Source organism: Rissa tridactyla, chromosome 11, assembly GCF_028500815.1.
Source record: "Rissa tridactyla isolate bRisTri1 chromosome 11, bRisTri1.patW.cur.20221130, whole genome shotgun sequence".
Classification (NCBI taxonomy): Eukaryota; Metazoa; Chordata; class Aves; order Charadriiformes; family Laridae; genus Rissa; species Rissa tridactyla.
This window is the reverse complement of record NC_071476.1, coordinates 17,892,574-17,911,485: the sequence shown is the minus strand read 5'-3', so window position 1 is coordinate 17,911,485 and position 18,912 is coordinate 17,892,574. Positions and strand designations below refer to the sequence as shown.

The window sequence follows — 18,912 nt, the reverse complement described above, 5'->3', positions numbered from 1 at the left end:
GCTGATTATACGTCTTACGCAGTAAGGAACCAGATTCATACAACACCTTACTTACATTCCCTTTTACATACAGGAGAACTAGTAGATACTAGACATTACCTCAACACCATTAAATTGGAGCAAATGCTGGGAAAGTGAGAAAACACCCAACAGTCCCACGCACACATTGTAACAGCATCAGGGAACTACCAACATTGGGAAGTCATTCATTCTCAAGGCCATCTTAAAGTAACATGGCAACCTCAATAAGAGCACTGAGCAGCCCACATCTTTACATTACTATAATTAGAGCAGTCCAGACATTCATCATCCCTACTCATGTACTATATCAAGCCTCTGACTGATGTAATGAAGAATGGAAAGCAGAAAGTTTTGCTTGAAAGCAGAAGTTTTACTAGAAAGCAAATATTGCCTTACCTGAGGGGACCTCCCTGTGCCCACTGAAATTTTCAGTGACAAACATCTTAGCAAAGTCCTGAGCTGAGCTTAAATACAGCCCCAGACCATGAGCGAGGTGTGGGTGGAGGCCCCAGGTGAAGCCAGTCAGGGCCATTATGGCCTATTAGTGCCCTCAGGACCCTGATACACAGGAACAGAGGATATGGACAAATACTCTTGAGTGATCTAAGGACAGAATTTCTTGAAGTGAGAACTGGGTGAAAAGTAGAGCTAAGTCTTTCATATTGACATACAAGAGACACTTCTGCAGGCAGAGCAGGTGTTTGTAGTCTCCTGGTATACATTCGTTACTTCTGCATCCAGACATGCTCTGTCACGATCAAGATTAATTTCTGAGTGACATAATGGCTTGGAAAATCTATTAGTTAATAAGTACTGTTTGAGATCAGCAGCTCCCTGTACAGAGGACCGCAACCATGTTTTCAAATATGGGGCTTGCTTGTCTTCTTTTTAACTTCTGTGCTAGGCAGACAGTCCAAATGCAGCGGCATGGGGTGACAGTAGAAGACAGTCAAATCTATATAACATAACCAGAGAGAAGGTCCTTGGATGAAAGGCTGCTACCATTGAAGGCAAACCAGTTTCCTCATGTTCGAACTCCTGCAAGCCAAAGCGCATAGGCCAGAAATCACATCTGAATGTGAGACTTTTGTAATCAGGAGAACTTCATCACAATCCAGTGTGGTGAGCAGATGTGCCCAGTATGGTGTATGGACATCAAGACAGAAAATCTGTTCACAGAATCTCAGTGGCAAACTCTGCCTTTCCGTAGCAAAACAACCCCAACAACCAACCAAACCCCACATAAAACACAAGTAAGTATATAAAGAGCAGGTCTATTTATTCACAGACTCAATAGCATATATCCAGTTCACACAAACAACCAGGAGCTTAATGCAGGATCTTCTTAATAACTTAAAAGTGATACAGGATGAGAAACAAGTGGGAGTTTTGCAGAATACTTAAAAATAGACAGTTGTAGGAAACTTTCAACACTTAGAGTGCTGAGTTAAGTAGCAGACAGTTCAGACACTTCAGTGTCTGCCTTCAGCATTCTGTCAGTGTCACAGCTTGTTATTTATGTCACTTATAATAAAACTACCTGAAACTAATGTCTAAATTCTGCAACATATTAAACTATACAGAGGATATGTCACGGGCGGAGTGATTAACTTCACTTGTAAGAGAGAAGTAGTGAGATATTTATTAACATAAACCAGTGATTTAACAAAGTTAGTAGTGAATGCAACAGTGTTTTATGAGATTTGATGGCAGGGTACACTTGATTATTACTGCATAGAGGCCAGGGTCAGAGAAGCTGTTGGGGAGACCCTCCCGTTGAGTCACGAGGTTCAGAAAGGACCCCCTTGCTTTTTAGGCTCTTTCTCAGAGAGGAGTCTGGCTGCGGCTGGATCCAATCCTAGTCCCCGACTTGGTCAACGGTTTATGTCTAAAGGATTATATATGCACAATCAATCCTTATACCACTTAGCTAAGATTTCAAAGTTTAGCATGCTATTAGTCACTTACCAAGAATCTGTGGCAGCAAGGAATCTCTCAGCCTTGAGGAGCAGAACCTTAACTAAGCGTCCCCACTCAAGGGGAGATGCTGGCATGCAGCCGCTGCCGTGCAGGAGAGCTCCAAGGGCTCTTGGGCTGTTCACTATTTATAGAGTAAGATAATTGACTTATAGTCATATTCCCATGGGAACAAAATTTCTAGGTCCCCACTCCAGACAGTGTTTTGACTGTGTTACCAGCCATCCCCCAAAGTCCAGGTGCAACTCATAACAACTCCCACTGATGGTTATGGCTTGAGCAAGGGGGAGAGCACACCGCCACAGGATAACAGTCAAAAAGTAAGCAGCACGTAAAAGAATGCTCAACTTTCTCTGGGAAACAGGATTTTAATTCTGTAAGTTTAAATTCTAAACAAGAAGTAGTGCATGCCCCATCAACCAGAACAAGATGGTGAAATGAGATTAACTACACAGCAAAAATGAAAAGGTTCCCATTTTTTTCTGGACGATCCATTTTGCCTATTTTATAATGTAATGTACAGTCTGAACTAGCATTGCTTCCAAAAGAAACATCCCAGACCTCCCTGCAGACCCAGTGCCAAAAATTTTTCTTGCTATGCTACACGTCCTACTCTGTGCATGCATAACCACTTGCATAGTCATACAATGAAGCCGTATCAGGGAAGAGCTGCAGTCTGAAACCAACCATTTCATCATTATTTGTTAGATTTGGTAACAGCGCCAAATCACTGATCGTGTTTCCTCATGTGGTCACAACAAGTGCTTATGCTGGCACAAGCAGAAGCAGCACAAATACAGAACCCAGAGGCTGGGAAAGGACGATGTCTTGCAGTTGCAGCATCAGCTGCTTTAAACTGTCTTTAAGTGCATGTGAAAGTTCAGCAGTCACGGGTCTTCTTTCTGAGGCTTTGAGCTTTTACACCACTGTAGCAAACGAAGGAAGGCCAAATCGCATCCCTGCACTGCTCTGGGCAATGGACACTCATGTCCCTACTGACAGAATGTATTGTATCACTTACCAACAAGCAGCAAGGTGAGAACCTACTCTGACACTGCTGTTACTTTAATCTACATTTTGGGTGAGAGACCTAACTGATTAGAACTGCCCCAGCTGGATAATTACTTTTGTTCTGTGCTGACCCTCCTTCATAACGAGCCAGAGTATTAAAAATAATGGTTTCTAAGTTCACTCATAGTACATACAGTACATGTGTACAGATTAAAATATATGCAAAATTCTTGTTTATGAGAAAAAAATGTCTCTTATTATGAACATACTTTATTTTGAACATAAGGTGACACTGAATATTTGAAAAGCCTGTGGTGTTCAAGAATTCAGCTCCTTGGAAACTCTGAGCCAGTCATAGAGAGGAATATAAATATTGAAAACAAAACTAACACTAAAATCAAAACTATACCCGAGACTGTGTTGGTTAGCAGAGCTCTTTTTTTCTCCTACACACCTGTACTTCCAGACCATGCTGGTTTAGATGCAGCTAAACTACTGGTTCAAAAGCCCTTAGGAAATATGTAGAGGAGGAAATGTTCTGGCATTCGTGGGATGGTGTCTCCTCTGCCTGCAAGAAAAAACGTGTGCTGCAAGGATGAGAATGCTAAGCATTTCTTCTTAGCCCCAGCTTCTTGCTCTATCTGCTAGGAACACTGCAGGAATAAAGGAAAGTGCCCATAGCACCACTGGATTGCAAGTGTAACTAAGAAGCTGAAATATCATTATTTTCATCAAAACAGTCTCACAAGTAACACATTTTCTCATCTGGCATGAAAATCACTCTCAAGAACTTCCAGGATTGACAAAAACCTTTCCCGTGAAAGTCTGAAATGAACACCTATCAGCGTATAAGCTGTTGAAGCTTTTTTCTTTTTCTCAGCTCTGCAAAATTACTAGTGGTTTTCTTATTGTTCAGTAAGCTGTTTAAATATTTAGAGAATTTGCAATATACTAGGATCGGAATCCAATTCTGAGTTTGTGTATGCTCTGCAGTGGCAACATTCACTCCAGATTTTGACTAGATTTAACAGCAATTGTTTTCTTTATATCGGGTTGCCAAGCCTTCCTTGTGGTGGGTGCAGTGACCAAAATTCGATGTCGTACAATAGTGCAGAGCTGAGCTGAAAGCAATGTAAACTCTGCAAGCTCTATAAAGTTAGCTTTGTTTGGGTTAAGAAAAAAACTGCTTGTCTAAATAAAAAGAGGTCACTTACAACCTGAATGTCAGAGCCAATAAGCTTTTTATTGGTGTCAACAGTTCATTTGATAAAAATAACAAAATGGGCTGAGTTAAAATAATCATCCTGTATTTAGCTGTCAGAATAGCGGTATAAAATTGAAATAGTGCTGTTTAATAAAAATGATGAAATAAAAATTACAATTTTTGTTACTGTTCAGTTGTCTTTGCTGAAAGAATAGTTTTAATTTTAATTTTTTTTTAACTAAACACGTACCCCCCCAAAAAAAAAAAGGCAAAGCAAACTGAAAGCCAGTACAGAAGCACGGAATGGGAATAGCTCGGGCTTCGGCGCCATCTAGGGATAAGAGGGCTTACGGACGCCGATGTCCTGCCCCAAAGGTGAGCACTGCAGGCCAACCCTTGCCGTGGCTTGCACAGATGCCTTCTCTTGCATTTGCACTCCTGGAATCTCCCTTCAAACCCATGCTCTCAACCAAAAAAAAGATCAAAAGCAACCATGCCTTACATGTATTTTATCCAACTGCAGTGAAAGCTTCTCTTCCTTGCAGCTTAAGATCACTTTCAACTTCAGAAGCACTGTGTGTGATATTGAGAGCACTGACGTGGGTTGCTAGGGCCTGCATGGCAGTCCTGGGGTAGCACCTCCTCACGGCATGAGAGGGTTCAGCCTGAGTGGAGCCACTGCTCAGTCAGCGTCCAGTTGGCAAGCTGTAGGCAGCTTTGGATACACTGCACAATTACAGAGCCATTTATAGCCATTACCAGGTGCTGCTTCATAGTAAAGAAATGAAATAACATTAAATACTCCCCAGTAGCTACCTTCAGCACTGTGCAAGAGGCAGTATGAGCCCACTCACAAACACTGACTCAAAAGGGTTTAAAACAATATCTTTCTTTCAGGGAAAGCACACCCAAAAAGAAGGCAATCTGGTAAATCCAAGGAGAAAAGCCCAGCCTTTTTCTGCATCCTTCTGAGCAGCTGCAGAGGTGGGCACTCTTCATTTTTCTCACCACAATGGCTACTGCTTGACATTGCTGATCATTTTACAACACCCTTTGCCCTGCTTCAGGTCTTCAGAGGGAGACCCAGACGTATAGGAACCAAGACACAGAAAGGAAACATGCCTAGTTCGATTCACTTTTGTCCTTTTTTCTTCCTGTCACAGCTTTTATCACTGTTCAAAGTCTCTTTTGTTCACCTCTTTTGACTATAGCATTGATAAAAATAATTTAACCATGATCACCTCTTCTCATAGTCAGACCTAAACAGGAGGCTTTTACTCAGCGTAACAGCAACATTTAACCTTGTTTTAATTCTCCTTTTTAAGTAAACTCAAAATGCTGAGAATTGCCTCTAGGTGAGGTCTGGCTGTAGAGCTGGCAGGTTCCCACAGCACAGCACGGCACAGCCCAATTCTGTGGTGGTGCAGGGGAGACAGGAGTGTCAGGGATCAGGTGAGACCTAGAGCAGAAGCTGTTATAGCAAATGAAGCTGTACCAGTGGAGGAGGGCTTTGAGGGGAACTGCAGCCCTGCAGAGCCAAGGTCTTGGCCACTTCCCCTTGGCAGTAGTCTTGTCCGGAGCTGGTGGGAGCAGACCTGTGCTTTTTGGTAGCACAGGTGGAAAGGGTCTGAGCAGTTACCCCAGACTAAATGGTATATTTCTAACTTTCTTCATCGTCACATTAAATAACTCGAATGTCTCTGTCAAACTTCTATATTCAGTTACAAAAACTGTGTGTTCACCAGTAGAGTTCTGCACCTGGAAGACACTGTACTAAAATGGAGTATCATATCCAAAACTGAACATCTTTCCAGTTGTCCTTTTGCCCCACTTAGTTTCCTTCTGAGTTACAGCACAGCTGGCATTGTTTGCCAGTTTATGAATTGAGCTGTTGAATTGCACTGAACAGTCCAAAACTGGGCAGGAGAGTTCTTCAATCTGCAATACCTACTCTTCAAGCTCGCAGCTGCTTTTCTTGTTAGCAGAGCATTCACAGGTCACAAGAACAACTGACTGCTATCACCCAAAATCACTAAGTTTGTCCCCTTTTTCCTTCCTTCGTTTCCAACTTCCCTTTCCCAGACTACACAAAACATTTTTTTCAGTCTTTGCTCAGTAGACGTTGTTTCTAAGGCCTGCTAGGTGTTCTCCTCTGAACTTGTTTGCAGTGTCTCTGTACAAAGTAGACATTCTATGCCACTTACGACCCTAATAGAGTGCAATAAAATATGCACCTGAAAAAACAGTACTCTTGCTAGAATATCTCTAACTACTTGCCTTTTTTTTACAGCACCTTAATAGATATTTGATTCTGTTTTCTGAATAGAGTTCAACTGCACTCTAGTGGCTGTGTTCTAGGATTTCAGGTATTTCAGAATTGCCTAAACTCTGTATTTCTACCTAGTCAAAGTAACGCAATTCACTAGCAATGGAAAATACACTTCTTTGAGTATGCAATTTATTTTTTTTCCATCGAGGAAAATCATTGCTGAGGGCTGAGTTCAGAGAGTATGCAGAAATTTATTTTTTTTTTTTGGTGAAATTGGATTTGAAGCCAGTATCTCAGACACAGTTTTATTCAAACCATATATTTCAGATGCAGGTAGGTTGGTTAGCATCTCCTTCGACTGCTAGTCCCATTGAAGTGCCATATACATAACATAAGTATCACATTTGTACAGTGTCCATCCCCGTTCTTTAAAACAGCAGTCGTTAGTGTTTGGCGTCAGTCTGTGACTCAGCCACTAGGTGGTGAGGAAGACTCGTAGTTCCATTCCTACAAAAGAGCTTTTTTAAGTTGGCAAAGACTCAGTTTTGGATCTTATATTAATGTACAGACATTGCAAAGTCAAGGCTAACACTTGACCACAAGAATTAAAGAAATAATGGATAAGGACATTTGAGGAGGAGAAGATGTGGCTCAGTGAGAATTAAAGACAGCAAGGATTTTATAACAATACAGCAGTGATTTTTAAAGGGTATAAAAATGAAAGCATTATTTTCTTGTGTTATAGATAGGTACGCAGCCTGGGAATAAGACATACAATGTTAAAAGAGGAAATATAGGGTGGCAATGGTAAATATTCCCAGGATAAAAGGAAGAAAGTACCCAAGTCTTCTAAAAACAAAACTGGGCTGGGCAAAATAAAAACATGTCATAAAGATCCACTTTGCTTTGGGACTGAGGTGAACATGAAGACTAAGTTTTTATGAGATTTGAACTTGTTTTGCTTTGCTCTAGGAAAATTGACATGTAAAATGAGTTATTCTAGAAAAATAAGCCATTTGGAAAACTGTTCAAAGTAAGCCTCTGACTCTACTTAAAACAGGGTGCTGCGGGATGGACCACCGAAAAGAGGTGAGAGAATCTGGAAAATAGTGAGGCTCATTGAAGGCAGCAGAATGTGGGCAGTGTGAACTTCCTTCCTGCGCTGCCTGAGATGGTTAGACTCTCACATTTTCAAAGATCAGTCACCAGACCATCGCTACATCTGAAAGAACTCTACCACTGGCAGCTCTTATTTGAAGAGACACATTTTTTTATGTGAAGGTTGTATCACTGCAGGCATCAACTATAAAAGGCCTACTTCTTTAAAAGGAGGGGAAAAAAGGTCACAACAGAAAAGGTATGCGTGTGATAATAGCTGTAAGGTCAATATTTCTCAGCATTTGAATATCTAAAAGCTTAAAATCCATTTCATGGAAGATTGCCAACTGAAGTATATAACAAATTACGTTATGGAACAGGTCTATCGTGTTCTGCCTACTTAGTGTGTCTTCATTTCTTGCGGTATAAGATTGAACTACTAAGATTCAAAGCATGTGATCATTCCCAGCAGACAGTTAAGATTGTCGCCTCTGAGATGGATTTAGTTGTCAACAAAATTTCTGCATGTAGCCTGTCAAACTTGGCAGTCTTCCCCAGGAACCCTCTGTGGCCCTGTCTGTCGGCTGCAGTTCATTTAACTACCCTAATGCTAACCCTGCGGTCATTCTGTCTTCCTCTGTAAAAATCAGCTGTGGTTGCTTCCCAGACATCCTCCCGTACACTCCTGCCCAGATCTGACTAGAGATTCTGGTATGTGGGCTTGCACAAGTGTGGACATTCAGCTTTCTCTCTCTCTCGATTTCCTCTCTTGGTGACCATCAGTGTTGAAATTGCCTCTCTGAGCAGAGGACACTGGAGGCAACAGAAGCAGCTGAGAGAAAGTGCCAATTCTGGAGTGACACTGAAGAGAGAAAGAGAAATAACAAACAAGTTGGAAAATACATGAAAAGTGAACAGAAGAACAATTAAAAGAGTGAGGCAATAATGTGGGGGCCTTTTTCTGGGATCAAGATTTTCCTTTTGTGGAATATGGGATTTGCCACGTTGCTTTTCTGGGCCACACAGACAGACATTTAAAAGCATCTTTCAAAACAACTCTCGTCAGTCTGGTTGGGATTGGGGAGCATGACTCATACGTGGTTACTTGTGAGTTGAACAACATTTTCCATTGATACGTTCAAATACATACATAGGTTGGAAACGCAATTTAAAATTGTTACACTAATCTAGCAGTATATCTGAAAATTCAAATGTAGAAAATACAAAGTGATGTTTCCTCAGCAAGCCTCGCTTGGCCACCACATCCTATGTGTTTATCACATTACAAAAGAAGTTCTAGACAGAGACAAAGCTCGAGTACTCCTGCAGCTGGGTTTTTGCAAAATGCGTGAAATACACATATAGCTATAACGTACTCACAGTGATGTAGACGGGATCCGACCAAATAACAATGGTTAAGTAAATGTGTTGGAATTTCTGTGATAGTTGCTTTCTAGACAAGGAGATTGACTTTAAAGGAGACTGCTTTTCTCCTGTCTCCTCTTGTATCTCTTGTATGTGTAGGTGTGGTCTTTAGGGACATGATTAGTGGTGGACTTGGCAGTGCTACGTTAATGGGTGGAATCAATGATCTTACAGGTCTTTTCCAACCTAAACGATTCTATGATTCTATCTCAGCACCAGAATAAATGATGCTATGATTCTTCTATAACATCATCAGAATAAATTTTGACCAGACCAATTAGTTTTATATTAGTACAAGTAGGGAATAACACAATTGAAATTAGAGCTGTGTTGTGGTTTTGGCCAGATTGGCCAATCAGAACGACAGATGGCCCTCCCCCCATCTCTCCTCAGAGAGGAGGGGAAGAGAGAAGGAGATTTATGAGTTTAGAAAAAGAACTAAACTACTTTAATGAAAATAATAATAAATAAGGAAAGAAGAAATAATAATAATCAAAATTAAAGAGAAAAAACAGTATACAATATATACAAAACCGTATCCAGCTCCCAGGATGACGATCGTGCCATCCGCAGACACAGGGAAAGTCCCAGACTGGAGCCAGTGAGGGACAGGAGCTGAATTCCAGAACTAGAGTCAGGAATGCTCAGATCGGGATCAAAGGCAGATGAACAGACAGGGTCCTCCTCAGACGTTGGCCATTGAAGAAAGAGCGAACCAAAGCAGCCTTGTCCCTTTGATCCCTCAGCTTTTATACTGAGTGTGATGCAGGTGGGATGGAATACCCTGCTGGTCAGCTTTGGGTCACCTGTCCCATCTGCTCCTCCCTGCAGGTGGGACCCCTCTACACTTCTCCACTTCCAACCCTCTAACGGGGCAAACAGCAAAGTTAGCTGACCTTGGTTGTTGTAGCAATAAGTCTAAGCAAGAGCCCCTGTGCATACCATTCCTTGGTATAACCAGGTCTTATCACTCTGAGAGTGAACAGTTTCTGAACAATACGCTGTTAATTTCAGACTTTAGTCAGTTAGATGAGGCCCAGCTAAAAGTAAAATTACAAACCAGAAAATTGGTTCTGTTTTACCTCAAACCAGGACAAGCTGCTACGCAGGATTTGGGATAGAAATCAGATTAGAAGGTAATGAAATACTTTAATAGAACAAACAATTTCAAATTATAGCACAGGCTTCTTCCTGTTTCTGAACTTTAAGAAACTTGTTTCTCTGTTGAAAGACACGATGTGTGATTGGGTCTGAGATGTATGCTGTGTAATCTCCCCTTTACCATGGCTGCTAATGTGCCGTCAAAACAACTTCTCCTTTGGGGATTCTTTGTCACAAGTTAATTTAGTCCTATTTTGTCCCCAGACCAAGATTTACAATGGAGAGGTGATGATATTTCTGTGAAACTGTCAGTACGTGCCTCAGATGATTCATACAGGTAATTTCAAATAAGAACCCATAAAACGCTGCTGTATCATGTATTTGATAAATGCTACACTGTTTAGAACAGCTGTTACAGCAGTTTAGAGTTTTAAATACTACGCTGCCGTCATTTACCAAAATTTCTCCACAAAAAGTACGCTACTTTACATCAGACTGAATTTCAAAAGGAAAACTCTTATATACAATACTATAGAGACTTGTAGATATGAACTCAAATACATGCATTTGTATGCAAATGTACTTGCAAATTACAGACCCAAGGTTAGAAGGTCTTCAATGACTAGAAATAGTGAAAGTGATGCATTTCATTAGAAAGAAGACATACTGTCCTTTCCAGTGCTTCAGAACTATGCATCTATTCTTACTAATATAGGAAGCTTACAAAATACCACCTTTTGTGCAGCCTGCTGGAGCGGATGGGAACAGCGACCCCAAGCATTCACACCAGCACCACACTGGAAGGAAGAGAAGGGAGAATGGACATGCTGGCTTTTTTAAAAACAGCACATTTGGAATTAGTAAATGTAGTCTCAGCAAAGGTACCTACTGGTAGGCTGGTGCCTGAGTTGGCTATACATTACAGATGCAGTCTGTCATGTCCCTGTGGTCATATTATGGTTCTGTGGATTCTTTTCAGCCATAAAAATCCTTGTTAGAGGTAGATGAGAAATGGAGCACTGAAACAACGACTATGTGATAATTTTTCACCTAAGCTTGTCCATTTTTTAGTTTAGCTGAGAGATTCCTTATTTGAAGGAATACTGACTATAATTCCATCCCTAATTCATGCATATCTCCTTCTGTAGACCTCCAACAACTTTTATTGTTGTACAAATCAAAGAAAGATAGTGTGACACTTCAGGTAGTGAGGTAAGTGGAAGAAGTTTCTCTTAAGTGAATGTGTTCTTCTTTGGAGGGGGGCTTGTCTGGGTTAGACTTGTACAGAAGCAGTAACCGATATCTATGCAGATAATATGCCAATATATTTATACTGTACAGAGTGTGTAAATATGTAAATATTTATGTATGCAATTACAAGCAAATAGGGTCTATAGGAGCTTACTTAAATGTAGCAGGAAGAACACCCTCAACTCTTTGCTGTGCTTCCTTGTTTACTTATTTATATTCAGACAAAGGAAGTGGTAAGGCTGACTAGCTGACAACTTTTCTGAGAAGAGACCATTTTGTATTAGAGGAAGCAGTATCTCTCTTGGATGTCCTAACAACACAGTTCTAAATTAAAAAAAACACCAGGTCTTAAACAGAAGAACCTGGGTTTTAAGCAAGGAATTACTGGACAGGCTGGAGGTGCTCACACGCAGGGACCGAATGGCTGTTTCATCGCTAGTACTGCTATGAACGATCTCTAACTGCCTAGAGGAGAAAACTTACAATGGATTTGCGAAACATTCCCCACCGTTCAGACGTGCTTGCGTGGAACCCAGATGACTTAGCAGAATATTTTAGGACGGTAAGTTTAACTGTGTCTTGTCTTTGTATGATGGAGGAGCAAATTACTGTAATATTGTTTGTGCTAAATTTACATATTTTTATAATGGGCAAAGCTTGCTGCAAAACTAAAAGCAAAACCACTAACAATTAAGATCCCGAGCTAAACTGGCCAGCGAAATATATAAATGAATCTTGAAAGTGTGTTTTAAATTGGGTATAAGAGAAACTCATGGCTTTTCAGAGAAAATACACGCTGTACTACAAGAGTTGTTGATATAACATATATTAACAGCTGTAGAAGGCTTTAATGTGTGAAGATTACCAGTTTTCTAGGTCAATGATTTTCAGAAGAGAGATTTTTTTTTTTCAAATTGTGCGGTGTTCACAAATGAGTCTAAGAATATCTTTGCTAATCGAGAATCCAGCCGGGAACTTAACAGCTGTGGATACACAGACTCCTAATTCTTTTAGGCTCAGTTGGAAAAACCTTTCAGCTTTTGGTTTGACTTCGCCATTCTAAAACTTCTTGGGCAAAACTCATGGCTCAAGATTACTAGCCACCCCTTCTTTCCTGTCACTGTTACTTTTTCTGACATTACCGTGTGCGACTAGCTAGGAGCTTCTGTTTCTTCTGATACATTTTTCACTCGTGACAATCTGTAAATGTCATTATACAATTCAGAGGAGTTTCCACTTTGAAGAAATACTGTGAATGGCCATACAGGAATTCACTACCAATATATATCCTCTGCACAGCAATGCGGACACTGTTGTAATTGCCCAGGAATGTGTAAAACTGAGACAATTTTACTGAAATTTCATTTCTGTGTGTTCTCTGTAAGTTGCTAATTTTTCAGTTCACATCGGAGATAATGCCTGCTGTGTCTCTCTTGCAACTGAATACATTCCTCCCGAAGTCCAAAACTCTCAGCCTGGAATTTGACATTGAGATCGATCAGAAGATTTGGGAAGATTTTCAAGTAATGCCAGCATAGCTGGTTACTTTTCAAGTGAGCTGTCAGGCTAGGCTTGTAAAACCTGGAACAGTTTGGGCTTCATTTTGAAATCATGCAAAATTTATTGTTTGAACGGCTCCTATATTAGAGTTTTCTTTGGGGAGTTGAGGCAAGTTTGATACTAGAATGCAAAACTAGCTAATAAAGACAAGCAGATCAAACACAAAGTCTGTATCTACCAAATCCCCAGAGAAGTGAAACTGCCAGCTACTTGCAAACCTCTAATTTTGGAGTGCAAGGGTTAGTGGCACAGGAAAGTGAAACGAAGAATTGGAGATGGAACAGATGAGATCATTATCAACAGGCAACTTCAGACAAATACAAAAAACATTACAACACTGGTGCATGAGGCTTTGGATCACCGTTTCCAAGAGACTAAGAAGGGAAACGGCTTCCTGAAAGAGCTGGTAATGATATCCTTAACAGTGATAAAAGGATTAACTGTAATTTCGATCATAACTGAATGGGCCCAGTTACACTAATTTTTGAGTAACCCCCCTTCCGCTGATCCAGATACCCCCCCAGGGTAGAGATAATCTTGGCATTCCACTTTTGGGGAGGTGAAGCAGAGCAAAAGCTGCTTAAAGTCATGTAAGACAATAACGTCAGCCTAAGTCAGCCAGCTCTGGGCAACTGCCATAAGTGACCAGATCTTCCCCCTAGGTAAACTCAGATAATTTTCCTCACGCATATCATTAATGGGTTGAATGTTATACCTTAGATATGCTTTATTTGCACCTCACTAATAGATTTTGCCTGCAGCCATATGTTCAAAGTCCAGAATTCAAGTCCAAGAGGGATAAGCAAATTTTTTTCCTCCTAAACTGAGATAATTGTGGGGTTTTCTCCTACCTGAAATGATTGGTCACGATACAGGGCAGTGGTAATATTTTCATCAATTCATTGTTAGCTTACACCGTCATATTAGCAAAATTCAGCCAGCATACACATCAGTAATTTAAGTAACAATACTATGACGTATTACTGGTAGGAATAAAGTCCTCAGTTTCTGTCAAATAAGAATTCTTCATACTTAACAGTGACAACATCTAATTTATGATTCTAGGTGTGTTAACTTAAAGCCTCTGTTAATTTAAACCATGCATTCAGAATAGGGAAGGACCAATAAAGAACCAAACTTTCAAATATTTCTAAAGACTCAACATTTTTTTTTTTTTAGAAAAAGTAAAGATGTTCATATTTGTAATATCCTGAGGGTTATTTTGAATAGCTAAACAATATTTTTCATCAATGACTTGAAGAATGAGGTTGGGTCTCCGTCACACTGATATGTTCTGTCACGTACAGCAGTTGCTCACTGCTGCATACAGACTTGTGCTGGTAACGTCATGATAGCACTCACTATATGAAAGAGACGTTTTTTCCAGGTTTAAGTCCTCAGTCCGCACCAAAGTCGTGATTTGTATCCTAAAATATTTAGCAGAGTTAGGTCTGTTTCTGCGTGTGAGTAACTGAGGGTGGCTCCTAAAAATATTATCTCAGCTGTTCAGGTGTTTTCAGGATCTGCTCTCGTGTAACACAAGATTACTCCTTAAAATGAATAAATAGGATAGAACTAAGAAAGGACATGATGCTCCCTATAAGATGTGATCTGCTTTAGGGGAATTATCCCAGCAGCACAGGATCGTTTGCGCAACTTTCACTAACCAAAGTTTCAAGCAGGACCAGAGCCATTCTTCTGTCCTGAAGGCTCCAAAAAGTCACTTTGCCTGCCCACTCTTTGGGTTCCTTCTGGTGTGGACTTGATCAACTTTAAACAGAAAAGATGTAGTCTAGCCGGATCAAAAATACAAGCTGTGTTCTCACATTATATACTGTTCAAATAAAAAAGAACTTAAGACACCCACTGGAAATATTTAAGAGTCATGTCTTGCTAAATGTGGCTAGTTTTTTGGCGCTCCACCCCCCCTTTTTTTTTCCTGTGTCCCCCAAAATTACTGTTAAATTTTTGCCTGGTAGGACCAGGAGCTTTCTTTCTTATGTACATGATCAACTTCTAAAATGCACGGCCTTGTCCTAGATGCTACTGGAAAACATAATATTGAGGAAAAGCTTTCTAAATATTATAAATATTATAGATAATTTCCAGGATTAACAAGCGACATTTCCATCGAGCAGAGGAAGCTTTTTGATCACAACAATGAATTGTTGCGGGATCAGGGATCAGCGACTGGCATCAGGGCTTCAGTATTGCAATACACTGAGGTTTTTGCTGTACTTCGGTTTTCTGCAACTGTTCATCCCAGTCAGTACCACAACCGTCTCTGTTCCAAATATTTCTTTGGGCCAGGCAACTGTGGGGTGGTTTTTAGATGTGAGGAATTCTATATTCCTACATGGATGAAAAGTCAACTGAAGAATCTTTGTCTTAAAAATCCATGTTCACAGAACAAAACGAGCCATTTCAACAGGCTCTAGCATACAAAATTTTATCTTGAACCATCTACTCAAAGCTAACTACGTCTATTCTTACAATTAAGGGTGCAATAATCACCTTCTTTTCATTGACAGTTGAAGTATAAGGACTGTGAGAAAGTCGTCAGAAAGCACAGCATAAATGGACAAAGGTTTTTGGTAAGTAGAGTTGTAAAATTCCTCCCTGTAAAATTCCAATCAAGTGATTGTTTTGACTCCTCCTTACTTTGCATTGGCAGATGCAAATTACTTAGCTCACAGATGGTTACTGAGGTATAAATATGAGAAGTAAACATCTTTGCTAAAATCAGCCAGACATCTTGCTTTAAATATGGAATGCTGGGAACCCAAGCATGTTGTTTAATATGCATGTATTTTAGTATTTTTTAAACTGACAGTGAAGTTATAAAACCACAGTCTTGTCTTAAATTCATCTCTTCCTTTGTAGGAAGCGCTTGTTTTCAAGTACTAACTATAGAAAACTCACATTTATTAATTGCGCTCTCCTACTAAAGAAGACACAGATCTGGTCAGATGACTGGCCTTTTTTTGTGATCACTATTTCACGCCTTTATAGTTAAAATTAGATTTCTTCTGCAGCAATACACAAAATCAATGAGCTTTAAGAACGCCAAACCTAGTGAGCAAAGTCCCAGTGGGTTTAAATCGACATTGCTCCAGGCTTTACCAACAACTTGGCTGAACTTTAGAAAAGCTGACAACTTCCATTGACATAGCTGCTGTTTTCAGCTCTTAAATACACATCCACGAAGATGTGTAAGAACTTTTATTAGTAGTCCAGTTTACTGATTTCCTTTTTTTTATTTACCCCAAATATTAACTATTCCATTTTCCCCAAGAGTAGTCATTTTGGTGATCTGTAAAATTAGTCATAGTGGGGAGACCTACACATATCTCTTCTAAAGACTTCTTATTTTTTATTTACTTGCCCTAATGTATCAAGATTTTTGACATTTCATTGAAATGCGACATAAAAATTTTCGAACACCTTTTGTAGGAACAGGATATTACCCCTCCCTCTTACTGGGTGGAGTCAGGAATATTGAGATGTGTGTCATGGGATTTATCCTACTAACCCCTAAGAGATACTCCTTAGCTCAAGCACTAAGGATCAAGCTGGAGTGGGAGTTCTGGCTCTGGAAGCATTATGAAATTATAGAAGTTTGTGAGGTTCCTAAGTGATTTGTGTAATTTTTTATTATTTCCAGAGTGTTTCTGTAAATACATAGCTCGGAGTGCAGCATTTTTTCAGAAGCATTCTAACAGATTCAAGGGATGCTTTTCTATTAAGTAAGCGAGCAGCTGCTCATGTCTGCTGAGACTTTTTTTTTAAGCTTTTGACCTACTTGTCAATTGTGTAATGCAAAAACGGTTCACCTGGTAAGCAGAACAACAAGAGGAGACTTTAAGTGGAATATTCTCGAGTACAATGCAATCTTGAAAAAAATTCTTCTCTGTATGAATGGGTTTTCTACGAAATATCTTTCTACATTTTATAAGTTGTTGGAAACTGACAAATTACATATGCACAGAAGAAACTGTTAAGACTGAGCTTTTGCAGGTTTTGTGTCTATTGTCAGATCTATATGGTAAACCTGACCGTAAAAATATTGCTGTCTTATTCTTCAGAATAACATCCTGGTTTCAAAACCACATTTCTGTATCTAGTGGCTACCACAAGGAAAGTCCAGATGAGATGTAGTAGGAATAAAACCAGAGGGATTCCATGTAACTTACTCTAATAAAATTCTCTAATATTTAAAACAGCAACATGGACCTTTAATGAGAGTTTAAACCCATATTATTTGTCAGGTTTATTGCCAGAATAGAATTCCAGAGACAAGCTTAGAAAGTCTTCAGAGAAAATTATCATTCTTCAGTAAATCCTGCAAGCCATCTCCATAAAGGGAGTACATTTTTTATGTGTTTTACTCCTGTGAGTGCTCCCAGAGGCAAAATAGTGCTGGAAAACAGAGATAGGATTTGTTCTGTCCTGAAATTCTTTGATAGCATTATGAACCAATGTGCAATTAGAAACTTCTTATTGTTGGCAGTAAGAAAGACAGAAAGAATCAGGCTATCATCCATTTTCCAAAGAGTGTTTGCAAAGCTTCTTGTGATCAACTAAACAAAACACTTTCTCAAAAGTTTTTGTAATGCACGAATCTGTCCTAAACTTGGAGTTGGACATTATGGAAGAAGAGAGGGGCTGGCTCTCTGCAGCAGCATCTGTAAAGCTCTCAAGACTTAGCACATCTCAGCCCAGGTCAGCAGTAATCTGCAGTCTAATTGCTGTATGATGGTTGAAGGGGGACCACTCTCCCCCCCATCCCAGTTTGTAGGAAGATTTTTGTTAGGCTGCTGAGGCTGGTCTTAAGACCGAGAAGTTTTCCAGCTATATCTCCTCACTAGAACATCTGATTTTACATAGACTGTGATGTTACAGATAAGGTTCTTAGACAAAACTCCAGCAAATGGTGCTCTATTTTAAAATTTACAATTTTACCCTGAAACTTTTCAGTCATGCACAACTTTGCTTGAATTCACTATGCAGACATGAAGGAATTCAATATACCTAGCTTCTGAAAGTCACTTAAATAGCGTATTTTTTAGCTGTACTAAAAAGATGTGAAGCAAAATAGCATAAAATCAGAATCTATGGTAGAAGTTTGCCTTCCCTACCAGGAACAGCCCTTTACAAAGGGCATTTCATTGCACATTGCCTTAAAACTACAAGTGTTTAAAAAAACATTTGAAATATCCTGTCCTTTTACATTTACTGTGAGAAGCAGAATTCCAAAATTGTCAGGAATAATACCACCGATGATGATTTCAAGCAGAACATGCACGTTCTGTTGAGCTCACACCCACACCCAGTAGCATAGGATGTTACCAGGATGTAGCTCTCTATTAATTGTCTGATGCTGTCCACTGAGATGAATTATAGTATCTCAAGACTTCTTTAATAATAAATACATAAAGGATATGTCTTCCTGTATGCTAGGTGATGGCAGTGTACAATGAAAAGCATTATCTTATTTCCAGTTCTTTTGAGAAGCAGAGCAGGGATGGATGTTAACCTTGTCTGTAAGTCAATGTGACAATATAACATCAGTAAAGATCTGGGTTAGAACCCAAATCAGAAAAGCAAATTACTTGACTTTAACTTTGCACATAGTCCCATTAATTGGAGATTAATACTGGAAGAATGGCTCGTCTGCTGGTAAACAAACAAATTTACCCAACTCTCATCTGGTAATACCTGGTTTAAGATTTTACTTCTCCTTACAGATTTTTTTAACAATCTATTATTAAAACATTCTAGCTACAGAAATACTTCTCTTTGAAGTTAGATGTGATTATTTAGTTGAAATCCATTGTACGTTAAAAAATACACATGGTGTTTATTACCCTCCTAGCTAAACACAACTGTCAGCAACATAAAGTAAAAAACATCCAGCAAAACAAAAAAAAATATAGAGTATTTTCTGTTGAAATGGGTTCACTTCTCTCATGAGCCATGGGGTGGGCAGGCTGTT

The 18,912-nt window shown here is 39.7% G+C and overlaps 2 protein-coding genes across 9 annotated transcripts in view; one reads left to right on the top strand and one right to left on the bottom strand.

The window, feature by feature from the left end:
- The window catches only part of KCNIP1 (potassium voltage-gated channel interacting protein 1), a 575,674-nt gene that overhangs the window by 458,079 nt on the left and 98,683 nt on the right, over positions 1–18,912 (bottom strand). The gene's annotated exons all lie outside the window — the stretch shown is intronic.
- LCP2 (lymphocyte cytosolic protein 2) overlaps positions 11,603–18,912 on the top strand; it is a 33,089-nt gene continuing 25,779 nt past the window's right edge. The window contains exons 1-2 of the mRNA XM_054217175.1: positions 11,603–11,919; positions 15,449–15,511. Coding sequence (XP_054073150.1) covers positions 11,842–11,919; positions 15,449–15,511 — 141 coding nt within the window. The 5' untranslated portion in view covers positions 11,603–11,841. The remainder of the gene's footprint in view (positions 11,920–15,448; positions 15,512–18,912) is intronic.